The sequence below is a fragment of the Protomyctophum bolini genome, assembly GCF_963924005.1.
Source record: "Protomyctophum bolini genome assembly, chromosome: 11".
Classification (NCBI taxonomy): Eukaryota; Metazoa; Chordata; class Actinopteri; order Myctophiformes; family Myctophidae; genus Protomyctophum; species Protomyctophum bolini.
Window position 1 is genome coordinate 2,914,569 of NC_137872.1, and position 23,207 is coordinate 2,937,775.

The window sequence follows — 23,207 nt, forward strand, 5'->3', positions numbered from 1 at the left end:
CTGTTTGTTTTATTGTCAATATATATATAGGAAAATGTGTCTTGATCTCTTCAAGCATATTTCTGTTTTGTATATCGAGGGCAATCTGTCGTGTCCTATTTGTGATTGGTTATAAGTCACAGACGTTGGGCAGCGTTACCCATACCTCCCCCATGTCCTTTTGAAGCCCGATTTTTTTTTGCTTTGTTGTGTGTCGGTGTCGCATGGCGATAAAACAACAGACCTATATAGCTTGTAGATCTGCTGTTTTTTCAGCCATGTGACACCATCCTACGTCGGTGTCGCATGGCGATAAAACAACAGACCTATATAGCTTGTAGATCTGCTGTTTTTCAGCCATGTGACACCATCCTATAAATGAAGCATGAGCCATTCAGCACTTTATATTATAAGGCTCCCGGCCGGCCGCAGCCGTGCGTGACCCTCCCCATAGCCGCGGGAGGTTAATCTTCCTTCTGCCCTCGGAAAAAAAATGGTAAGGCACATTTTGTTACAGTCGTCTTTTGAAAGGCTTCAAAGATGTGATGGATTTGTGTCTTTGTTGCTCTTATGATATAGCGGTGGCGGGGGAAAACCGACCGTTCTTCTCAGTCTTGTTCATTTACTGAATGTTTTCAAGATTTGTAACCCGTAAAAATGTCTTTGGATAAGCTTATAACCCGAGGACCCTTGACTTGTTGCTCACTCTGGTATTGCTGACAGTATGTCATACTGTATGCATGCATGCAGTCATGCAAGTTTTATTCCTTTTTGTTTTGTTTTTCGTCCAAGGGGGATGGATGGGTGGGGAGGTTCACATATCTCTTTATAAATGTTGTTATTGTAAGGGAAATTAGCTTTTTTCTTTTTTATTTTATTTTTATTTTTTTTTACATTTGTTTATAATTTATTTACAATTTTCTATATATCGTTTTTTTTCAACGAGTTATGAAGTACATTTGTAAAAGTAAAGAGATTATGATATAACTCTAGGGATATATAGATATATATATATATATATAAAAAGTTCTTATATGTTCAGATTCCTTATGTGCTGAGGTTATTTTTCCAGGAAAATAACTATGAATAATATGCAAGTTGAGACAAAAATAAAGATGTATAGAATAAAAGTATTGAATGTGTATAATATGGTACATTGTATACGGCATTTGTCCAATAAAAGACGGGTAAATGTATTCCTTTTTTCCAAGATGGGCTTTTGGAGAGGTTCAGAAATGAATGTTTACAAATGGGTTGGTATAGTTAGTAGGATAAAAAAGATGCCTATAAATGTCGCTTGTCTTGTGTTTCCAAGGCAGTCTTGACAACTCTATATGCCCCCTAATTGCTCTCAACACATGAGTACATTTTAAAACCAAAAACGAAAACAACCCAATTCCATTATTTTAAATTCATGTCATGTTAATGCCAAGATCTATATCGACACTACTCCTCCTATACTGCCCCTTCAGTCATAAGTTCTCCATTTTGGCTCTTCCTATTTCTTTGTGCCATACATTTAGTGCCTCTCTATAACCTGGTTTAATTTCTCTGGTTTAATTAACCTGGTTTAATTGACCATGCCATTCCTATATTACTGACTATAAAGCCTATATATGCATCGATTCCATTAATCTGTGGATACGATGGCTTCCAACCGTAGCCCGGCCACTCGAAGGTTGAGGGCGAGTCAACAGAAACCACGTTCTACCCTTTTTTGTTTATTATAATTCATGTCATTTTAACATGCATGTCACATGGTCCCTTAAAATGGCCCAGTGCTCCTGAAACTATAGCCATATCTCAGACTGTCTTTCTTTACACCAATACGGACTCTTATCTAGTGCAATGTAATGCCATAATTAAGAATATACATGCTTCTTCTTCACCCTGAAAACAAAGGTTGATATATTTCCTCTGTATAAAAACATCGGTACTATAAAGCAGGTTTGAAAAGATGAAGGCAATGAATGTGCTGTGAATTTGATTTTGATTGTGATCAGTAATTCGTCAGTCCTGGATGAAAGATGGCCTATTTTGTTTCCCCCCCCCCATCTCTTTGGATAATGCCCCACACACACACACACCCCTCCCTCCCCTCAGACGCAAACATCCCAATATAGTCTCTGGCCTCTGGTGTTCGTAGTGCTTCAATATTTTATCAGACCCCTCAGAGTAAGCTGATATGAGTTGTATTTAATTTCCTCCCGTCTACAAAGTAGGTCTGGAGGTGTGTGCGGGTGTGGAGAAGTAGGCTACCAACTGTTATATTAGAAGTAAATCCAGGGGGAAATTAGTTGAGAGTTGAGGTGTGAAACTGGAGTAACCATGAACAAATCTGCAAAAGTGTCATCTTGCACCTTCTTCTATACCTTGTGTTGCTGTGTCGGCTTTATTAATTATTACCGGATTGGATTTCACTTTTAAAATGAATGGGACGTAATGGGGGCGGTACTCTCAAGATGGCTGGTGGGTGGTTGGGTGTTTTTCTTGTGTAAATCCAGTCTTCAAAGCAGGCTCATCTACAATCAGGATTGAAAATTACTGAGGTTGGAAAAACGCAATTTTTGTATTTCGATGTCTTTGGCTTACAGTATTATTATTATGTACTATGTATGTATTTTTCTTTGTTCTTTTCCCCCCCCCCTCTTTTTTGCACTTTTTGGAATATTTTGTTGTTATAAAAAGAAGTTTATTTTCTATGTAATGTTTAAGAATCAATTGGATATAACTGATGAAGTACAGATGATAATATAATATAGTGCTTTCTTTTTCTGCCTGTATTTTGTTATCTTTTTCCTTATAGTTTTTTCTGTTCTTTCCGATTTTGTATCCGATATCTGTACTCGCTGTAGATGTCTATTGACTTTCACTACTGAAATGCAATGACCTGTTTTCTGTGCTACCCCGTATGGGAACGGGGAGTTAACTACTGCAGTTTCTTATTGTATCAGATTCTTTTTTATGTTTGTAATAAAAAAAAACAGAATGGCTAAAAATTCGCATGGAAAATAACCCTGATTGTCTTGTCCTCATTGTCTGCAGTGCAGCTGCAGACTGCAGGAGTATACAGGTATATGCACTCATTGTCAGGAATGCATTACAGGTGGATCCAAAAGCAGGCAACAGGATGCAAAGCAGACTATCTTCAAAGTGTTTATTTCAATAAACCAAGATAGGGCAAAACAAAGGCACAGCAAAACATGTACACTCACTTGACAGAGGTCTATGGACCAACAAGGACACACTGCAAACAAAGGGCTTAAATAGACAGGGGGTAACGGGACACAGGTGAACTCAAAACACAATCAAACACAGGATAGGCTATAGGGGACTAAAAGGACACAGGTGGAAACACTGACAAATAACAAGGTAGGATAGACAAGGTAGGTAACAGTAACTAGGAAGACAGGAAACACTAGGAACAATACTACAAAATAAGATACACAAAACTAAGGCCACAACAGAGTAACAGAAAACCAAAACCAACGAGAAACAGTCAGGAATACAAGAGCAAATACATATATACAAGACATAAATACATATTATAGTCCGAACTCAAAATAAGGACAGTCAAAGTTCACGGTCCGAGGAGCGGATCGTGACACTCATATGCTCGTTCAGAAAAGACAATATCAAAGAATGTGGTTGACTGAAAAAGTATAAACTCCTAGGTTTGAGTTCTTCTTTATGCCTACCCAGTTAATAATGCGCTGCTGTTGACAAATGCACCTTCATTGACTTGTGCGAATAACCTCAGATCTAAATGTCCTATAGTGTCATTACAGTAAGCTAAATTAAGTTTGATCCTGTACTGGATATCTTAAACTCACTGAATCAAAGTGTAATGAAGTTGAGGTCCAGATCAAGGAAAGGTTTAAAAGTGTTGAGAACACAATCACAGATTTATTACACAGAGCGCTCCTGGAGAATGACACAACACCAAAGTATATATCATGATCATTGACCTCTCCCAATTACAAGTTTCCACCTTCTCTTATACAATTTCAGAGTTCCCAAAATAAAAACACACATGGTTGAAAAGCAACAAGACACTCCCTTTAACACATGGCCGTAATATGGCTGTTCTTCCAGAATTCACACAAATAGGGTTTTGACTGCTGGTAACAGGTGAGTGAAATTAAACAGGTAAAGAGTATTTACCCTCAGCAGTTATCTGACTTGTAGAGAGAAGACTTCCGCACACCTGGTAGCCAATTTGGAGCAGGTGCGATGATGACAGAGAGTATACAATGTGAAAGGAGGGACATCCGCACACTGCCACTTGCTGGTTCAGAGCATTTTATTGAGCAACGTTTCGGTCTTGCGACCTTCCTCAGGCTTAATTAAAAAATGGGCTGACATTGTCACTAAATACATTTCAGGAAGTATAAACAACCAATCAAAATAAATTACATGCATTTTGATTGGTTGTTTATACTTCCTGAAATGTATTTAGTGACAATGTCAGCCCATTTGTCCCTCCTTTCACATGATCTTACATAGACTGAAATGTCATTTTACCATAGCTCAAAATTCAGTTGAGGCTGTCCACCAGTCCACCACCCACTTCAGCTGGACCTTGGGATCCTATTATAGTCGACATTACCTCTACTGGAATGTTCTCTAGTCTGGTCTCTAAGGTTGTGTTGTATTATCTGGCAATCATGTAGTCAGCCTAGCCTATGGCTCCCCGCTGTGAGGGGAATCCATTTGGCTCTCTCGCCTCCTATAGTAGCCTGTAATGGGTTGACATTAACATGCATGGCTGGGCTGGCTCCTCTGGGCCTTTCCTCAACTCTCTCCACCATCTCTCCATCGCCCACTCACTCACTAAACTCACTCACTCACCACATCGGCGGCCGTATCCCTCCCTATATCTCCATCTCTTGGCTCACAAGAGCCTTTGCTTTATCTCACGCTCCACATTGCATCACTATTTTTACCGTCTACCGTCTTCTCTATATAGTACTGTGCGCCTCCCCTCCCCACTGCCTCAGCCCCATTACTCTGTCTCCCCTCCACCTTTCTCCTTCACCCCACCTATTCCTCTGTCCACTCCACCTTTCTCCTTCACCCCACCTATTCCTCTGTCCCCCCTCCACCTTTCTCCTTCACCCCACCTATTCCTCTGTCCACTCCACCTTTCTCCTTCACCCCACCTATTCCTCTGTCCCCCCTCCACCTTTCTCCTTCACCCCACCTATTCCTCTGTCTCCCCTCCACCTTTCTCCTTCACCCCACCTATTCCTCTGTCCCCTCCACCCAATTACCCTGTCTCCTCCACCTTTCTCCTTCACCCCACCTATTCCTCTGTCCCCCCTCCACCTTTCTCCTTCACCCCACCTATTCCCATGTACTACCCCACCCAATTACCCTGTCTCCTCCACCTTTCTCCTTCACCCCACCTATTCCCATGTACTACCCCACCCAATTACCCTGTCTCCTCCACCTTTCTCCTTCACCCCACCTATCCCCATGTACTACCCCACACCTCTATCACTACTACATACTCTCCACTCTCCCCTCCATCCTTCCATCCATCCAACCGACAATCCAATCCAATCCAATCCAATTCCCTCTCCTAATTCTTCTCGCTCCATCCTCTCTCCCCCCCCCCCCCCCCCCCCCACGCCCCCGCCGCGCCCCCCTTGAATCCTATGAGGCTATATACTGCTATTACGCAACAACTGCTCTTCTGTGAGTGGATGTGATCGTTACGTAACATATCTCAGACTCCGCCAGAATACTAATCAGGCTGGAGGACAAGTCAAGGAGGGGACATGGGCTGAGAGACAACAAAGGACATTAAAACATGTTTTATCTCGTTGTGTGGGGGTCGGTGTGCGACGTACGGTATGTGTGCATGAAGGACATCTCCTATTCTGTCCGTCAAAGATATACCACCACCACCACCACGTCCCCCGAAACCAACCCCCCCGTTTTGACACAATGGCTTTAGCTCTCATGGTGTTCTCCCTCTCAGCATCACTCCCGTCCTCCCGTCAGGTCAGTGTGCTGCTGGCCAAAGCTACCGCATGCAGTTGGTCGATGGATTCGGGCAAGGTCAACAGAGCAGCTCGTGTTCCATTAGATTCTATACTTTATTTAATATGCATGATACAAGATACAGTTTAGGACATTATGGTACTGCTATCATCACACTTATGTCCTATACCTGTAGGACAATAGAAATCACAACAAAACTCCATCATATAAAAACTGAGAAAAGTTTAGACTGATCCGACCTCACAAACAAAAAAAAGTTAAAATATTTCTGATAGCTGCAGTTTCAAGAGTATTATAGCTATATATAGTAGAAAAAGTGTGATTGCTACAAATGACATTATATTAATATGGACTGTGATTTATTGTATTCAAATAGGGCTCTTATCAACCAGTACCTTTTAATGAGTCTTGTGTGCAGAAGACATTTCATTTTCATTTGGGATAGAAAGTAACCATGAGCCATATACCGTAGTATGTACAAACAGCATCTAACGCAATAACGTTTTGAGTTTGAATGTCAATGCAAAACCACCTCACTGAAAAAATATCTATTATACTGGGACCATCAGGAACGAACAAAAAAAACCCAACGTAATGTAATGTACCATCACAGAAGCACTGACACAGTCCAGTGTATTCATAATAAGACAGTAATTTTAGTAAATTAAAAGCAATCAACACAGTGATCATCAAAGCCATTTGTTTTCAACTGATGTTTCGCCCCAAGGTCAAACACTGACTGCACGATGCGCTACAATGCAAGTCATTAAACAAAGGAAGTAGTTGTTATGTCTAGAAAATATATTTTGCTAATGTCTGTCGGCACAGATGTATGAATATAATATACCCATCCGATAAGAATTATTTCAATGTCAACTGTTTCAGTGTGACTTTTTAAAGACAGTAAGTACACTTGGTGTAAAATATGCAGAAAAGACAATTTTTACTGGATTTTCATGCAGCATAAATTAATCCCAAACTACAGGGATCTATTAAAACTGGAAGCACAAACGACTTTGGGGGGAATTTTGTCTATTTAATATCATAGCGACTTTACTTTACATAATATAACATCATTGAAAAACAAAAACAAACATTAAAAACAAGCACTGAATATCATCGAGTATTATTATTATTGCCATACGTTTTACGTCTGCAACTTTTTACAATGTCAATAATGAGCACAAGAAGCTGACAATATAGTCTCTATCAGCTGAAGACACTTGAGATGTTGAGTCCCATCGCTGCTTAACAGTCTGTCATGTATTTACTAATGCATACAGACACACCCCACTTTGGCAAACAGAACTCTAAACTCATAATTTTCTGACTCACTATAAGCTAAGCTGCCTGAAGTGTGCTCTCTCTATACCAAGATTACGATTTCTTAAAATCTTTTACTGTTGAAGCTTTTCATGAAAGAAGTTGTTGTATGAGGTAAAATGTGAACCTGCCTGCCCTGTACTAAGTTTACATATTATTTAAAAAAAAAAAGAAAATGATTCCCATATAACTGTTGGGGGTTTTGTTATAAAGCTGTTTTAAAAAAAAAGAACAAAAAGAGTTCAAAAGCACAGTTTACCCTTTTGAAGTCCCTGCGTTGTCATTGGTTAAGTTAAGAGTATTTGTTCCTCAATGGGAAATATATAATTAATAACCTGACATATCTGACACATCACAATCAACGGATGCCTTTTTTTTTACACCATTTAGAATAAATACAGTCATATCTTGGGTATATTTGGCAAACATAACATAAGTGACTTCATTAATAATAAAGACACAAACAGAATCCCATGTCTCACAACAAGGGAAGAAAAGAAAAGAAAAGACAATGACATACAAACCGGTAGTCATTTTATTTACAAGCATTCTCATCATAAGAGCAGACATCTTTGGGTCTGGCAATAATAAAAAAAAAAGGAAAATAAATCCAGCCTTCACTACACCATCATGGCAGTGGTAAAATAAACAAGTCTACATTATACTTTACCCCTCCACCTGTGAGGGCCCGAGAAAACACCCACCCCAATCATCGCCTTCATCAACGGGCAGTGACATACTGTAGTACGGAGCATAAAACTGAACACATTTTTAGCTTCCTTTTCCATAATAACAAGTCATTATCTGGGAAATACCCCCAATGGTCTTGTTTTAGAAACTCTTGTGTGAGACACTGGAAGCTGTTATAGTAAAAAATAAAATAAAAAAAAATAAACAAAAAAAATTTAAACAATATTTTAGAACATGCATTGTTTTTTAGGGTTTAGTTTTTAACTCTCAGGTCTCCTCACCCCATCATGTGGTATCATCAGTACAAATAAGGAGTCCGCCCATCTTCACCACTGACTGTGATATTGAATCCTCGGGCACAGTGTCGCTCGCTTGAGTGCAAAAAAAGAAATGTTTACACACATCTAGATGGTGTGGTGGTGGAGAATAAGAATATATACACAAGTTCTTTCAAGTTTTTGCGTTTTTGCTGTGTGAATGTTGGTACAAAGACACACATCTGTGTGTATGTGTTACATTACAAGCCACGGACACTGCAGAATAGGAAGAACTATGACTGGATTGCACTGCGTAATACCAACTCCCTTACCTCTCCCATGGCTGGGGAGGTACATTAGCTCTTTACCATTCTAGACTCGTCTTCCCCTCTTTCTCAGGTCGGGTCATGTCCTCCACCGATCTTTTTTCTATTAATATGTATTCATCAGTTCCTCTCCTGCTCCCCATAGTGAATAAATCATGATTTCACATGTCATTCTTTTGAGCCTCAACGGCTCAAATGTATAACTAAAGTGAGTGACAGTGACAGGGGGGGGAAGGGTACCAGAATTGAAGAAGTGGTGTATTGAATATTCACAACTTACTGCTTTGGTCCACTCAGAAACTAATCGCTGCATGTTAGTACATATTTGCCATGTGTGCATTTAAAAGGCCATAGCGTCCTTTTTATGCAAGCCTCATTCATTTCGCTTCTCTCATCATCTCCTGACTTTCGACAACCCCATTCAGAAAAGACCAACAAGTCAGTGGTAATGAAATGTTTTGCATATTTTTCCCTGTATATGTTTGACAAGACAGTGTTGACTGCCCACTAGTCAGAACCACCGTGTTTTTCCCTTTCCTCTACATGGTGTAGGAGCCAGGCGCTCGCTCTCCACAGACTCCTGCTCCTGTATATACGTAGCTGCCTCCGTCACCGCCTGCCCGCCATCGGTATCCACAACTCCACGACCATCGCGTTATGCGGCAGGAGCGCCTGGAGCTCGGCACAGTCAACAATGACAGCAGTTATTTTGTTTTTAATCTTCCCTTGGATGTTTGTTGTTGTCGTGTCTGTGGTTGTATTCAGCGGGTGGGGAGAGGTGAGTTCTTTTCTCTGTCTGTCTCGTCAGTGATTCTTTGATTACTTCAAGAAGAAGAAGATAAGAAGTATAAGGTTCTGCTCGGGGTCTTTACAGCGGGCCGTACTTGGCTTCGTAGCGCGCCAGGACGTTCTTGCAGCGGCCGCAGTCCTTGCGCAGCTCGGCCACCTGCTGGCGCAGCGCGGCGTTCTCCCGCTCCAGGAAGGAGGCGCGCACCGTGATCTGGTTCTCCTTCAGGCGCCGCGCGTCGCGGGAGCGCTTGGCCGCCACGTTGTTCTTCTTCCGCCGACACCAGTACTTATCGTCCTGACGGAGAGAGAGAGAGAGAGAGAAAACCCGGAGTCAGATATAGAAGTGATGGAGAGCTGAGTTAACCCATTTAGACCTACCATCGATTCTACAAATATCTTCTAAATCAATTCAAGACAGTTTTCTGAAAAACCTCATGTTTCTATGTCAGTGGTTCTCAAACATTTTCATGTCAAGGACCCCCAAAAATATATTTGGCCGCCGGCCCTCATCTGAAAATATGTTGTTCCAGGGACCCCCCAGAAGCAAAGATTTGAGTTAAAAACGTTCGCTCTGAAAGAATATATTATTCAAAGCTTTTGCACCACATTTTTCAAAAATAGCAGATCTACAAGCTCGTAGCGCGCTATGAGCTTGTAGATCTGCTATCAATAGCTAAATTATAAGAACCAAAAGGGGTTCCCCCGCCCAAAATGGGTAAAGGATTTGAGGGACAGATGAGGACATCACAACAGACACATCTGTGTTGTGAGAACATCCTCCTATCGTTGCTCTTTAATCCACCGGCATGCCTTGACTGTTCGTTTCAAGCCTCTGCGTGCAACAGTAGTGCTATAATCTTGTCCCAACCAATTATCACAAACAGGGTGACGTGTAGAGCCACCCCATCTCAAAACCATTGCATACACTTTGCTATTTTCAGGCTAACAGGATATTAAAAGTTTACTATTAATAGTGAGAACAATCTATCTAATCCTTGATCTATAACACTGAAATTACTATTAATTTATAATTGCCTAAACTCACCACTAAAACGGTTGCAATATCTCCAATATTACCTTTACCTGTCATAAATAACGTAGATAGCTCCTATGTCATTGATAGATAATTAACTACCATTAGATATCAACAACCCGGTAATTTATTTATTCATTATTAATGATCACTGTCCTGTCTGCCAGAATAAAACGTTTGTAAGGCAAACCTGAAACTAAGGTAAGTATGTCTAATGTTGCTCACCATAGTGGATTGATAAAAAAAGCTTTGTGACCGAAAACCGTCACCGATATACACAGCATCTGAAGCCTATTTGTGGTTCTGACCGGGAACCCGTTTTGGTGTTAGCATCATGTTGTGCTTTAGCTATTGAAAAATAGCAGATCTACAAGCTCATAGCGCGCCACCGAGTGGCGCGCTACGAGCTTGTAGGTCTGCTATTTTTGAAAAATCGAAGAACGACTGACATTTTTTTAAATCTGATCTCAGGTCAGAATGGGTTCATCAGACCAGTGTGTGTCCAGTGGAAAACCTCGTATGAATCTGATCTCAGGTCAGAATGGGTTAACTACCAGCGATCTATGTGTGAGCAACAACTGAACTGAACATCTTTCAGGGTGAGGTTCTTGTCACCACATTTGCACATACTATAGTGTGAACTGTGAATGAACCAAACCAATGTTCACCTTCTGTTCATTTGGGACGTACACCTTCTTCGCCTTCTTGATCATGGGCTGTGGTTTGAGCTCCTCGTCAGAGAACTTGTGTTTGCGTGGGTTGAACAGCTCTCCTCCGGGAACGCTGGACAGAACCAGGTCCGTCGGGTCCGGCTGGAAGTTAATGTCCACCTCAATGGCCTCCGGGTCGATAGGGGAGGGCGTGTTTCGACCGACACCCTTACGTTCTATAGGGGGGGGGAAAGAAAATTAGGTAAGTAAATTGTATTTATATAGCACTTCTCACAGAGAAAACTCACATAGTGCTTTACATGCAGAAATTAACCCATTCTGACCTGAGATCAGATTCATACGAGGTTTCCACTAGTGGACACACACACTGGTCTGATTAACCCATTCTGACCTGAGATCAGATTTTAAAAAAGTCGTCAGTCGTTCTTCGATTTTTCAAAAATAGCAGACCTACAAGCTCGTAGCGCGGCACTCGGTGGCGCGCTACGAGCTTGTAGGTCTGCTATTTTTCAATAGCTAAAGCATAACATGATGCACCAAAATGGGTTCCCGGTCAGAATGGGTTAAAAACAAAGACAGGCAAAATACAACAGAATAGTAGTCAAATAAAAAAACAGGAACATACGATTGATCTAAGAAAATAACAACACAGTAAAATAACAACACAACCATTATGGTATACATTAGGAAAAGTTTGTGCAAATAGCAAAGTTTTGAGGGTTTTTTTTTTTTTTAAATGTCAACCGAGGCTGCGGATCTCAACATCCATTCATGTTATCAACGCCTTCAACGCTGTTGCCCTCTGTGTCAAAACATGAAAGAGGAGGTAACCAATCGCAGGGGGGCTCCGTCTCGATATATATATCGATATATAATGACATTGATTATGATATAGCAATACTCATCATCGGGTCCCCCGGCACAGTAGTTGTCTATGTACACGTAAGCATGGTACAGTACCTATGATTCATCTATACTATTTTATATCTATGCAAATAACAGAGAGTTTAAGTAAAAGTACTGTATATAAAGAAAGCTTCAAGAAAGGAAACTTTTGTTTTATTACTTGATTATTATTATTATGGCGTATTAAAGTCTTCTCCTGTATAGCATACAGCATAACATACAATGCTGTTACAATTTACAATTTAGCCATTTAGCAGACGCTCTTAATCCAGAGCGATTTACATTAAGCAAGAACAAAAAAAGCATGGGAATACATCACAAAAAAAGCATTTATCATAAAACATGCGTAAGCTAACTTCTTCATAATTTGCAGGAAAAAGCATTTGAGTTCCATCCAGGAGTTGAGAGAAGTTAGTTTGTGTGAAGTGCATTTTCCCCCTTAGGGATTGGAATAAACTCAATGGCAGTGACGTCACGTGGACAATAAATCAGTTCAGTTGGGGACGGGTCAACAGAGAAAAGTCAGAGCTCAACTATCCCGTCTGCGTCTCAGTGTCATGTTGTATTTTCAACAGTACGGAATGTACTCCTACCCTACTGTATGTGCCTGTACATGTAGTACATACAGTGTGTGTGTGTGTGTGTGTGTGTGTGTGTGTGTGTGTCAGATTGCATATCTTCAGTGTTCTGCAGAGAAAACATTATGTCTCAGGGAAATGTTTTGTATTTACATACATCTCGTACTTAAAAAGGCAGTTCAGCACATTTGCCAATTGATTTGATTTGATGCATTTTCACTGGCTTAAGGTTTAAGAAGGTCCTGGGTTGGATTCCTGCTTGGTCCTCTCCTCGTTGCCTATACCCTGGGTTGGGTTGGCGAAAGGGCCTTTTCTCTGCTCTGTGCCCATACCCTGGGTTGGGTTGGGTTGGTGAAAGGGCCTTTTCTCTCCTGGGCGCCCATACCCTGGGTTGGGTTGGAGAAAGGGCATTTTCTCTCCTCTGTGCCCATACCCTGGGTTGGGGGGGTTGGCGAAAGGGCCTTTCTCTCCTGGGCACCCATACCCTGGGTTGGGTTGGCGAAAGGGCCTTTCTCTGCTCTGTGCCCATACCCTGGGTTGGGTTGGCAAAAGGGCCTTTCACTGCTCTGTGCCCATACCCTGGATTGGGTTGGCGTCAAAGGGCCTTTCTCTCCTGGGCGCCCATACCCTGGGTTGGGTTGGCGAAAGGGCCTTTCTCTCTCTCCTGGGCGCCCATACCCTCTGGGTTGGGTTGGCGAAAGGGGCCTTTCTGTGTAGAGTTTGGATGTTCTCCCTGTCCCCTATATAAGCCTAGGATAGGTACCCTCACAAAAAACATGCAGTAATCCAGGTCTCTAAACTGCCTCCTCCTGGCTAAGGGGAGGCAATCATTATTTATTATTATGATGTATCTATTTCATGTGTGTGTGTGTGTGTGTGTGTGTGTGTGTGTGTGTGTGTGTGTGTGTGTGTGTGTGTGTGTGTGTGTGTGTGTGTGTGTGCGTGCGTCCATCTCTGAGCATTCACCTCAGCAGTAAAGGCAGACAGAGAAGTCTCCAGTCAACCTGCACTTGTAAAACTGTGACGTGACAATAAAGATGATTCTGAGCGGCCGCTCACCTGTTTTCCGCTCCTTCACCTCCACCTCTCCCTCGACCCCCTCCCCACACAGAGACTCCTGGTCTTCTTCATCTCCCTCATCTTCATCTCCCTCCTCCTCCTCCTCCTCCTCCTCCTCCTCCTCATCCTGCTCCTCCTTCACCTCTTTGGCCGGCATGAGCGTGGTGACCGTCACCAGTTCGTCCGAGCCGACCTCCGCGGCCGCGTCCGTCGTAGCGTGCGTGGCGTCCAGCGTGGCGGAGGCGTCCTCCTCCCCCTCCCCCTCCCCCGGCGTGGTGGAGGAGGTCACGGGAGCGGCGTTGACGACGACGGCGGCGGCGGTGGCGATGACAGCGCCCCCCAGAGCCCCCCGGGGGACACACTTCACCTTGCCGTCCTCCGTGGTCAGCGTCTTCAGAAGCTCCTCCTCCTCTAAGGTGACGGGGATGCCGTTCTCCAGGAGGAACTCGTCCAGGTCCATGTACTCCAGGTGGAACGTCTCCCCGTCGTAGGGGATGGTCTTCTCCCAGATGGCCGGGGTCAGGGAGGCCGAGACGCCGCCATTCCCGTTCCCGCTGACGATCCCCGGCGTTCCTCCAGCGGTGATGACGCCGCCACCGGCGGTGATGACGATTCCCACCCCTCCTCCTCCTCCTCCTCCTCCCTCCGCGTCCTCAGAGGAACACAGCTTCTCTTTATCGATGTCTGAAGAATGAATGGAATGAAGGAAATTAAGGATATTGAGCAGAGGATTGTAATATTGTGCAATCTGATGAAATTCAAATCTGTGAGACAAAATCTGTGAACTCAATTAGCCTTTTAACGAGTGTATATGGTTTTTTTTGGGGGGGGGGGGGGGGGGGGGCAAAACAAAACAGCACACACTACTGATGCATCATATTTACATAGTAATTAGTATTACTTTAGTAATTGCTCAGAATGTCCCATAGTAATTGCTTTATTTATTAGTTCGTTACTAATTAGTAACATAGGCCACGCACACATTAATATAAACGGGATGACTGGGGGAAGGCATGGTGGTGTGTGGGGTGTTTACAGACAAAAAGAAAGGGAGGACACTAGCATGGAATCATGAAAGACTAGAGAAAGGGAAGGTCTCTGAGAGAGAGGAACCATGGAGCGTCGTGCAAGTTGCACCCATGATAATATAGCCATTGGCACAATTCCGCTAAAACACAGTCTAATTCCAAATTTGGCGATAAAATAATATTCAATGAATCGCGTCGTTGTGAAGGCAGCGAGCGGCCCGTCTCGCGTCGCCTCTGTCTGTGAGCACGCAGCACTCGAGGACCAGAAGGGAACAGCTAGAACTTTTTGTTCTTTTTTCCCCTTGCAGCCGTCAGAGCCGTGGAGCTCTCGCTCTAGCGCGACCTATAGTGTTAATTACTGGCTGAGTGAGGGGGCTTGGCACAAGACGACAGCACATGGGGACCGTGTAGTTCTAACTCAAAACCAAACGCTATTAATGTTATACATTTTTATCAGAAACCACCCCTAAAACCCTATATACAAAACGAAATTCACTTGAATATTATAGGACAGTTTTGTGGAACGTATCCATATGTGTGAAAGCAAGGCAAGCAGACAAGACTTCACATTTTAGTTTCTAAATCAAACCGTTAACAAACTCGCACAAATACCTTCAGGGTGTGCAATATTAATGTAATTGTCTTGTCTTACCATCGTCGCCTTCTTCCAGGATGTTAGGCGGGGGGATGTCCATGATCTTCTTTAAAACAAACGGGAAGGATTTCTGCAGACCCGCCGCTCTCATGCACGGTTGGATTGCCAGGGCAATTGTGGCTTTTCCAGGCATTGTTGCAAAATCGCAGTCAAAACGATTCTATAGAGCGATGGGAGGAGAAGAAAAAAAAAAATATTGATCCAGCTTCTTAAATGTCTTTTACTTTTACTGTCTGTTGCTGCGTTTAAGACCTGTTTGTCAACATTGACACTTTAGGAGACAAAACACTACACACCTACCAGTCTGCCTCAGTGCCCACTGAGCTGCGTGCCACGCCTCCACGCAAAATAGTAGCTTCTGGTTGGCTGCCTGTGCAGCCCTATATATTAATGTGCACGATGTGCCAGGACTTCAAGTCTAAATTAGCCTAGCTATATGTACCATTACATTAAAACTAAGCACTGCAATGTAGAACTATATACTATAGGCTACTACTACTGTCTCCGTTACAAAAGTCCAGAATTCTAAATGTATACTTGAGTAAAAAATAGGCCTATACAAAAGTATTGGCATCAATGTATATATATATATATATATATATATATATATATATACTAGAATTTCGTGCGCGCTACGCGCGCACTCATCCCAGAGCGACTTTGCCACGCACTATGGGAAGAAATAAATGGCGGGAGTTGACTCCACATGTAGTAACGAATGGGTTATTGGAAATGTACCATTGTTTTGTCCTGAATATTTCCACAGCCTAAGTACTAAAGGATTGTGACTGTGGGACAGACATACAGTCTGACATACAATAGGCTACACGTGTGCACAGTGAATAAACAATGACCTATATGCCCAGAGTTCTTAAATTAACATAGTTGGATTTTAACAGAAAGACAATGCCATAAATCAGTCAAAGTAAGTGACAGACTCAACAGTAGCACACAGCATGCAAGGCAGCGATGCATGCATGCAAACATGTTTGTCCAGCTGAGATTTAGTGTCTCCATCTCTCTGTGGAAGAGGTTGCACATGACCTGTACGGCCACACTGAGGCGCTCCAACACAAACACAGACACAAAACAACACCACGCTGTTTGTCCAGTTGACCCAAATCAACACCAATACCTAGCCTGTTTGTCCAAAACACAGTATCTGCTGGCCACGTGTCTACTTCGCCACAACCTAATGTTAGTAACAAATGTAGGGGAGAGCCGCCAAGGTTGTAACGCTTCACGGTTGTAACATGGACGTTATATCTTGATTGGTCAACGCCACCATGACGCCATCGCGTCAGTATGTGTACAGCAACGTACTCTACGTGGCCAGGAGTTTGAAGTTTGAAGTGTTTACCTTCAAAATGCGTCTAATTTTACACCTGGAGTATATGTGTGGTACAATTTTTGTCTTTGGTGTTGGTGAATAAAAATCCACATGGATGTGTTCATGCTTATGTTCTTCATTAGTTTGCATCGTGTTTAGACGGAATTCACGTTCATTCTGGTCTGTAAGCAACTGCAAAGAAAACTTGCAAAAGCGGGTCATTTGTAACATGTGTTACAAATGGTCCGCTTCCATTCAATGCCATTATATGTAATATTTACATATTTGACATATTGGCCAATATTATATGTTCTGAAATGGTATTGTATCGTGTAGTGTATTCTGAAATTAGTTTAGGGTTGTATAACGTTGTACAACTCAATCAATCAAACGTTTGTTTAATCAATGTATTGCCCCATTGAAAAAAAAGAAATGGCCAAACTGGTACTGGTACACCCGATACTATTTAATATTTCCCTTATGTTTGATACATTTTCTTATCACATCCATGGTATAAAAACAATGCTAAGGAGTTGCTTCAATGAAATGTAATTGCTTTAAGCTGAGAACGATATGTTTAATGGTGTTTTTTAGCGTTGTTACATTTATCATGCATGCCGTTACAATTGATCCGATATGCGCAGCAAATGTAACACTGAAACAGCGTCCACGTTCGGTTGAATAACTCCCGACCTGTTTTATCAAAAAAATAACTTGAAGTGGTTTATGGTAGCTGACATGTGTAGGTCCGTTGCCTGAAAATATTACATGTGTAGCTAAACGGATCTCTGAGTAAAAGAATGAAACGTGCAAAATGTTACATCCTTGGCGGCTCTCCCCTATTAGTTTACTCACAGCACAGCACCGTCACTCCTGTCAGTTATTTCGTCCTAATAACTTGAAGTGGTTTATGGTAGCTGACATGTGTAGGTCCGTTGCCTGGAAATATTACATGTGTAGCTAAAGGGATCTCTGAGTAAAAAAATGGAACGTGCAAAATATGTTCTAAAATTGTATTGTATTGTGTAGTGTATTCTAAAATTAGTTTAGGGTTGTATAACGTTGTACAACTCAATCAATCAAACGTTTGTTTAATCAATGTATTGCCCCATTGAAAAAAAAGAAATGGCCAAACTGGTACACCCGATCCTATTTAATATTTCCCTTATGTTTGATACATTATCTTATCACATCCATGGTATGAAAACAATGCTAAGGAGTTGCTTCAATGAAATGTAATAGCTTTAAGGTGAAAACGATATGTTTAATGGTGTTTTTTAGCGTTGTTACATTTATCATGCATGCCGTTACAATTATTCCGATATGCGCAGCAAATGTAACACTGAAACAGCGTCCACGTTCGGTTTAATAACTCCCGAGCTGTTGTGTGTATTGCGTGGTGAAAAGGCCGTGTGTTTGTGTTGTAAACAACTCATGTTGTCTGCGCACACTGTATGTTGCTATGGCTGCTGACGTTAGCATGTGTGCTATCAGGCAAAAGCTGAGATAGATATGCAACTACTACTGGGGAAAATGCCATACAAAACACAACACCTAATTTCGGAATGTTATTGTGACCTATTGAGCACAATCAGACCATCATGATTTGCTTGCTGGACCTATAATTAATTTATTAGCATTAAATGTCCACTCGCCCATCCAAAAGAAAAGCAAGATGGCTGCGACAGATTGTGAGCGCGACGGACTACGGAGGCCAGGAGGAGCAGAGCTGGTGACGTAAGAGGCAGGCAGTGTTGCCAGGTTTGCGAATTGTAAGCGAGTTGCAGTGTATGCAAGTAGCGTGGTTAAATTCCTTGTTTCTCGGCGTGTTGTGGCACCCGTTTATCTGCTGGCTCGATCGTGATTTTCATAAAAGTAATATTTGCAGAGTAAATAAGAAACTTGAACGGCAAAAAAATAGGCTATGTCAGTTCGGGGAGGGTGGCGAATTTATTTTGCATATAGAGATGTGTGGTAAAAGTGTGGTTCGGTCGGAGATAGAGCATGAAGAATGAGTATGGGTACACCTTTTCACTTGTATATAAGACTAGAATTTCGTGCGCGCTACGCGCGCACTCATCCCAGAGCGACTTTGCCACGCACTATGGGAAGAAATAAATGGCGGGAGTTGACTCCACATGTAGTAACGAATGGGTTATTGGAAATGTACCATTGTTTTGTCCTGAATATTTCCACAGCCTAAGTACTAAAGGATTGTGACTGTGGGACAGACATACAGTCTGACATACAATAGGCTACACGTGTGCACAGTGAATAAACAATGACCTATATGCCCAGAGTTCTTAAATTAACATAGTTGGATTTTAACAGAAAGACAATGCCATAAATCAGTCAAAGTAAGTGACAGACTCAACAGTAGCACACAGCATGCAAGGCAGCGATGCATGCATGCAAACATGTTTGTCCAGCTGAGATTTAGTGTCTCCATCTCTCTGTGGAAGAGGTTGCACATGACCTTTACGGCCACACTGAGGCGCTCCAACACAAACACAGACACAAAACAACACCACGCTGTTTGTCCAGTTGACCCAAATCAACACCAATACCTAGCCTGTTTGTCCAAAACACAGTATCTGCTGGCCACGTGTCTACTTCGCCACAACCTAATGTTAGTAACAAATGTAGGGGAGAGCCGCCAAGGTTGTAACGCTTCACGGTTGTAACATGGACGTTATATCTTGATTGGTCAACGCCACCATGACGCCATCGCGTCAGTATGTGTACAGCAACGTACTCTACGTGGCCAGGAGTTTGAAGTTTGAAGTGTTTACCTTCAAAATGCGTCTAATTTTACACCTGGAGTATATGTGTGGTACAATTTGTGTCTTTGGTGTTGGTGAATAAAAATCCACATGGATGTGTTCATGCTTATGTTCTTCATTAGTTTGCATCGTGTTTAGACGGAATTCACGTTCATTCTGGTCTGTAAGCAACTGCAAAGAAAACTTGCAAAAGCGGGTCATTTGTAACATGTGTTACAAATGGTCCGCTTCCATTCAATGCCATTATATGTAATATTTACATATTTGACATATTGGCCAATATTATATGTTCTGAAATGGTATTGTATCGTGTAGTGTATTCTGAAATTAGTTTAGGGTTGTATAACGTTGTACAACTCAATCAATCAAACGTTTGTTTAATCAATGTATTGCCCCATTGAAAAAAAAGAAATGGCCAAACTGGTACTGGTACACCCGATACTATTTAATATTTCCCTTATGTTTGATACATTTTCTTATCACATCCATGGTATAAAAACAATGCTAAGGAGTTGCTTCAATGAAATGTAATTGCTTTAAGCTGAGAACGATATGTTTAATGGTGTTTTTTAGCGTTGTTACATTTATCATGCATGCCGTTACAATTGATCCGATATGCGCAGCAAATGTAACACTGAAACAGCGTCCACGTTCGGTTGAATAACTCCCGACCTGTTTTATCAAAAAAATAACTTGAAGTGGTTTATGGTAGCTGACATGTGTAGGTCCGTTGCCTGAAAATATTACATGTGTAGCTAAACGGATCTCTGAGTAAAAGAATGAAACGTGCAAAATGTTACATCCTTGGCGGCTCTCCCCTATTAGTTTACTCACAGCACAGCACCGTCACTCCTGTCAGTTATTTCGTCCTAATAACTTGAAGTGGTTTATGGTAGCTGACATGTGTAGGTCCGTTGCCTGGAAATATTACATGTGTAGCTAAAGGGATCTCTGAGTAAAAAAATGGAACGTGCAAAATATGTTCTAAAATTGTATTGTATTGTGTAGTGTATTCTAAAATTAGTTTAGGGTTGTATAACGTTGTACAACTCAATCAATCAAACGTTTGTTTAATCAATGTATTGCCCCATTGAAAAAAAAGAAATGGCCAAACTGGTACACCCGATCCTATTTAATATTTCCCTTATGTTTGATACATTATCTTATCACATCCATGGTATGAAAACAATGCTAAGGAGTTGCTTCAATGAAATGTAATAGCTTTAAGGTGAAAACGATATGTTTAATGGTGTTTTTTAGCGTTGTTACATTTATCATGCATGCCGTTACAATTATTCCGATATGCGCAGCAAATGTAACACTGAAACAGCGTCCACGTTCGGTTTAATAACTCCCGAGCTGTTGTGTGTATTGCGTGGTGAAAAGGCCGTGTGTTTGTGTTGTAAACAACTCATGTTATGTCTGCGCACACTGTATGTTGCTATGGCTGCTGACGTTAGCATGTGTGCTATCAGGCAAAAGCTGAGATAGATATGCAACTACTACTGGGGAAAATGCCATACAAAACACAACACCTAATTTCGGAATGTTATTGTGACCTATTGAGCACAATCAGACCATCATGATTTGCTTGCTGGACCTATAATTAATTTATTAGCATTAAATGTCCACTCGCCCATCCAAAAGAAAAGCAAGATGGCTGCGACAGATTGTGAGCGCGACGGACTACGGAGGCCAGGAGGAGCAGAGCTGGTGACGTAAGAGGCAGGCAGTGTTGCCAGGTTTGCGAATTGTAAGCGAGTTGCAGTGTATGCAAGTAGCGTGGTTAAATTCCTTGTTTCTCGGCGTGTTGTGGCACCCGTTTATCTGCTGGCTCGATCGTGATTTTCATAAAAGTAATATTTGCAGAGTAAATAAGAAACTTGAACGGCTAAAAAATAGGCTATGTCAGTTCGGGGAGGGTGGCGAATTTATTTTGCATATAGAGATGTGTGGTAAAAGTGTGGTTCGGTCGGAGATAGAGCATGAAGAATGAGTATGGGTACACCTTTTCACTTGTATATAAGATGGCTGAAGTGGTTATACTGTATGTTTTGTAGAATTCTAAATCTACAAAGTAAATATAGTAGGTCTTAAACTGTTTTAAAGCACAATATTTACCTGAGATGCAGACAGTGCAGCGGTAGAAGTAAAAATATTGGAAATTGGAAATACTCAAGTAAAAGTATATATTCCTCAAAAATTTGTATTTAAGTAGAGTACAGTAAATTGACTCGGTTACTTCTTTACACCGCTGGATACATAGAGATACCTAGTATAATATGATATGAACGCCTATTCAAAGTGCAGTAGAATCACAGAATACAGCACAGGGGGGTGTGTCTCCGTGTATAGTAGCACCGGGGATGCCTATTGGCCCCAGCTGTCCACACAGAAAGGAACAATATACGCGCAAAACGTGAACTGCAACAAGAGAACATTCAGTCTCATGTCATGCAGAGCACAGCAGGACAGCACATTAATGTACAGAGGAGACACATTAACGGGCACTGCAGACAGACAGTCGATGGTCTCTCTCTCTCACACACACACACACACACACACACACACAGTCGGAAAGAGAAAGCGCTGCGCCTCGCCTCCGTGGCCAAGCACTACTAGTTCACATCACTATTAACGACAACTAAGACCACATAGAAACAACTAAATCCGCCCTAACAACGTCTATAATACTACACCATAATATGTCATTCTTGTTTATTATGTACCTTCTCTCTCTTTGTCAGCGAGGAGGTGAAGTGAAGGAAGGTATTAGTTAGGTACGGTACTAGGGCAGTAGGAGAACATTGCCTACTCGTGGCCATGCACGTGCCTCCGACCAGCGCCCACTCACGGCAAAGTACAAGCTGTCTGGGGGCGTGGCCACGACACGTGCAATACGAGGCGCGTGGTGGTGGTGGAGACGATATCAGAAAAGGGCGCGCTCAGTGAATAATAATAATATTATTATATTATTATTATTATTATTATTATTATTATTATTATTCACTGAGCGGCCGCGCGTCCTTTTCACTGAGCGTGCCCTTTTCTGATAATAATACTAATTATTATTATTAAAATAATAATAATAGTTATTCTAAACATTGTGTAAACAACAATGTTTAGAAAGTGCTTATAGCCTAAATAAAACACATACCGGTATTTATAGGACAAAGTAAATGTATTTGTTTTTCAAACCTATAGGCCTGCTACTATCGTTATTATTTTGTGTATTTAATGTAAATGTATTTAATATTTTTTGCATTGTTTCCAAAATATAATAATAGACTACATGCGCTTAGGGCGCGCACCCGTCGAATCAAAACATTGTCACGTTGTCGTGAGCGCGCATGCTGGTGCAGCTGGCTCGCTCGCACGCACGATGCGACAGAGAGAGAGAGACAGACAGAGAGAGAGAGAGAGACAGAGACACACACACACACACACACACACACACACACAGAGAGAGAGAGAGAGAGAGAGAGAGCAGAGCGGTGCATGGTTTCTAGCATAAGTGTGTGTTGAGTTCAGGAACACAATGTTCTAGAATGCAACGGCGCACACAACATTTCATATTCACCACCAGTCACCACTAATGTCTGTGTGGCCTTTGAGACAGTTCACCACACGCGGGATAAACAAACACTGAGGGCGCTTTGCCTGTAAATTGATTAAAAACAATCCATCCCAGCGGCAGCAGTACTACTGACCTAATAGGCCTTACTTACTACTACTACTACTACTACTGTATAACTGTCTGTAACTGACTTACACCATGTGCAGCCTATTTA

At 41.9% G+C, this 23,207-nt stretch overlaps 1 protein-coding gene across 1 annotated transcript; it reads right to left on the reverse strand.

The window, feature by feature from the left end:
• Positions 1–7,828: 7,828 nt before the first annotated feature.
• On the reverse strand, positions 7,829–22,212 carry tefb (TEF transcription factor, PAR bZIP family member b). The gene is made up of 5 exons (XM_080776099.1): positions 22,146–22,212; positions 15,301–15,463; positions 13,621–14,304; positions 11,075–11,292; positions 7,829–9,668 (listed from the first exon to the last, which is right to left on the reverse strand). The coding sequence occupies exons 2-5, from the start codon at positions 15,434–15,436 to the stop codon at positions 9,453–9,455; spliced, it is 1,254 nt and encodes a 417-aa protein (XP_080632225.1). The 5' UTR covers positions 15,437–15,463; positions 22,146–22,212; the 3' UTR covers positions 7,829–9,452.
• Between the last annotated feature and the right edge of the window lie 995 nt (positions 22,213–23,207).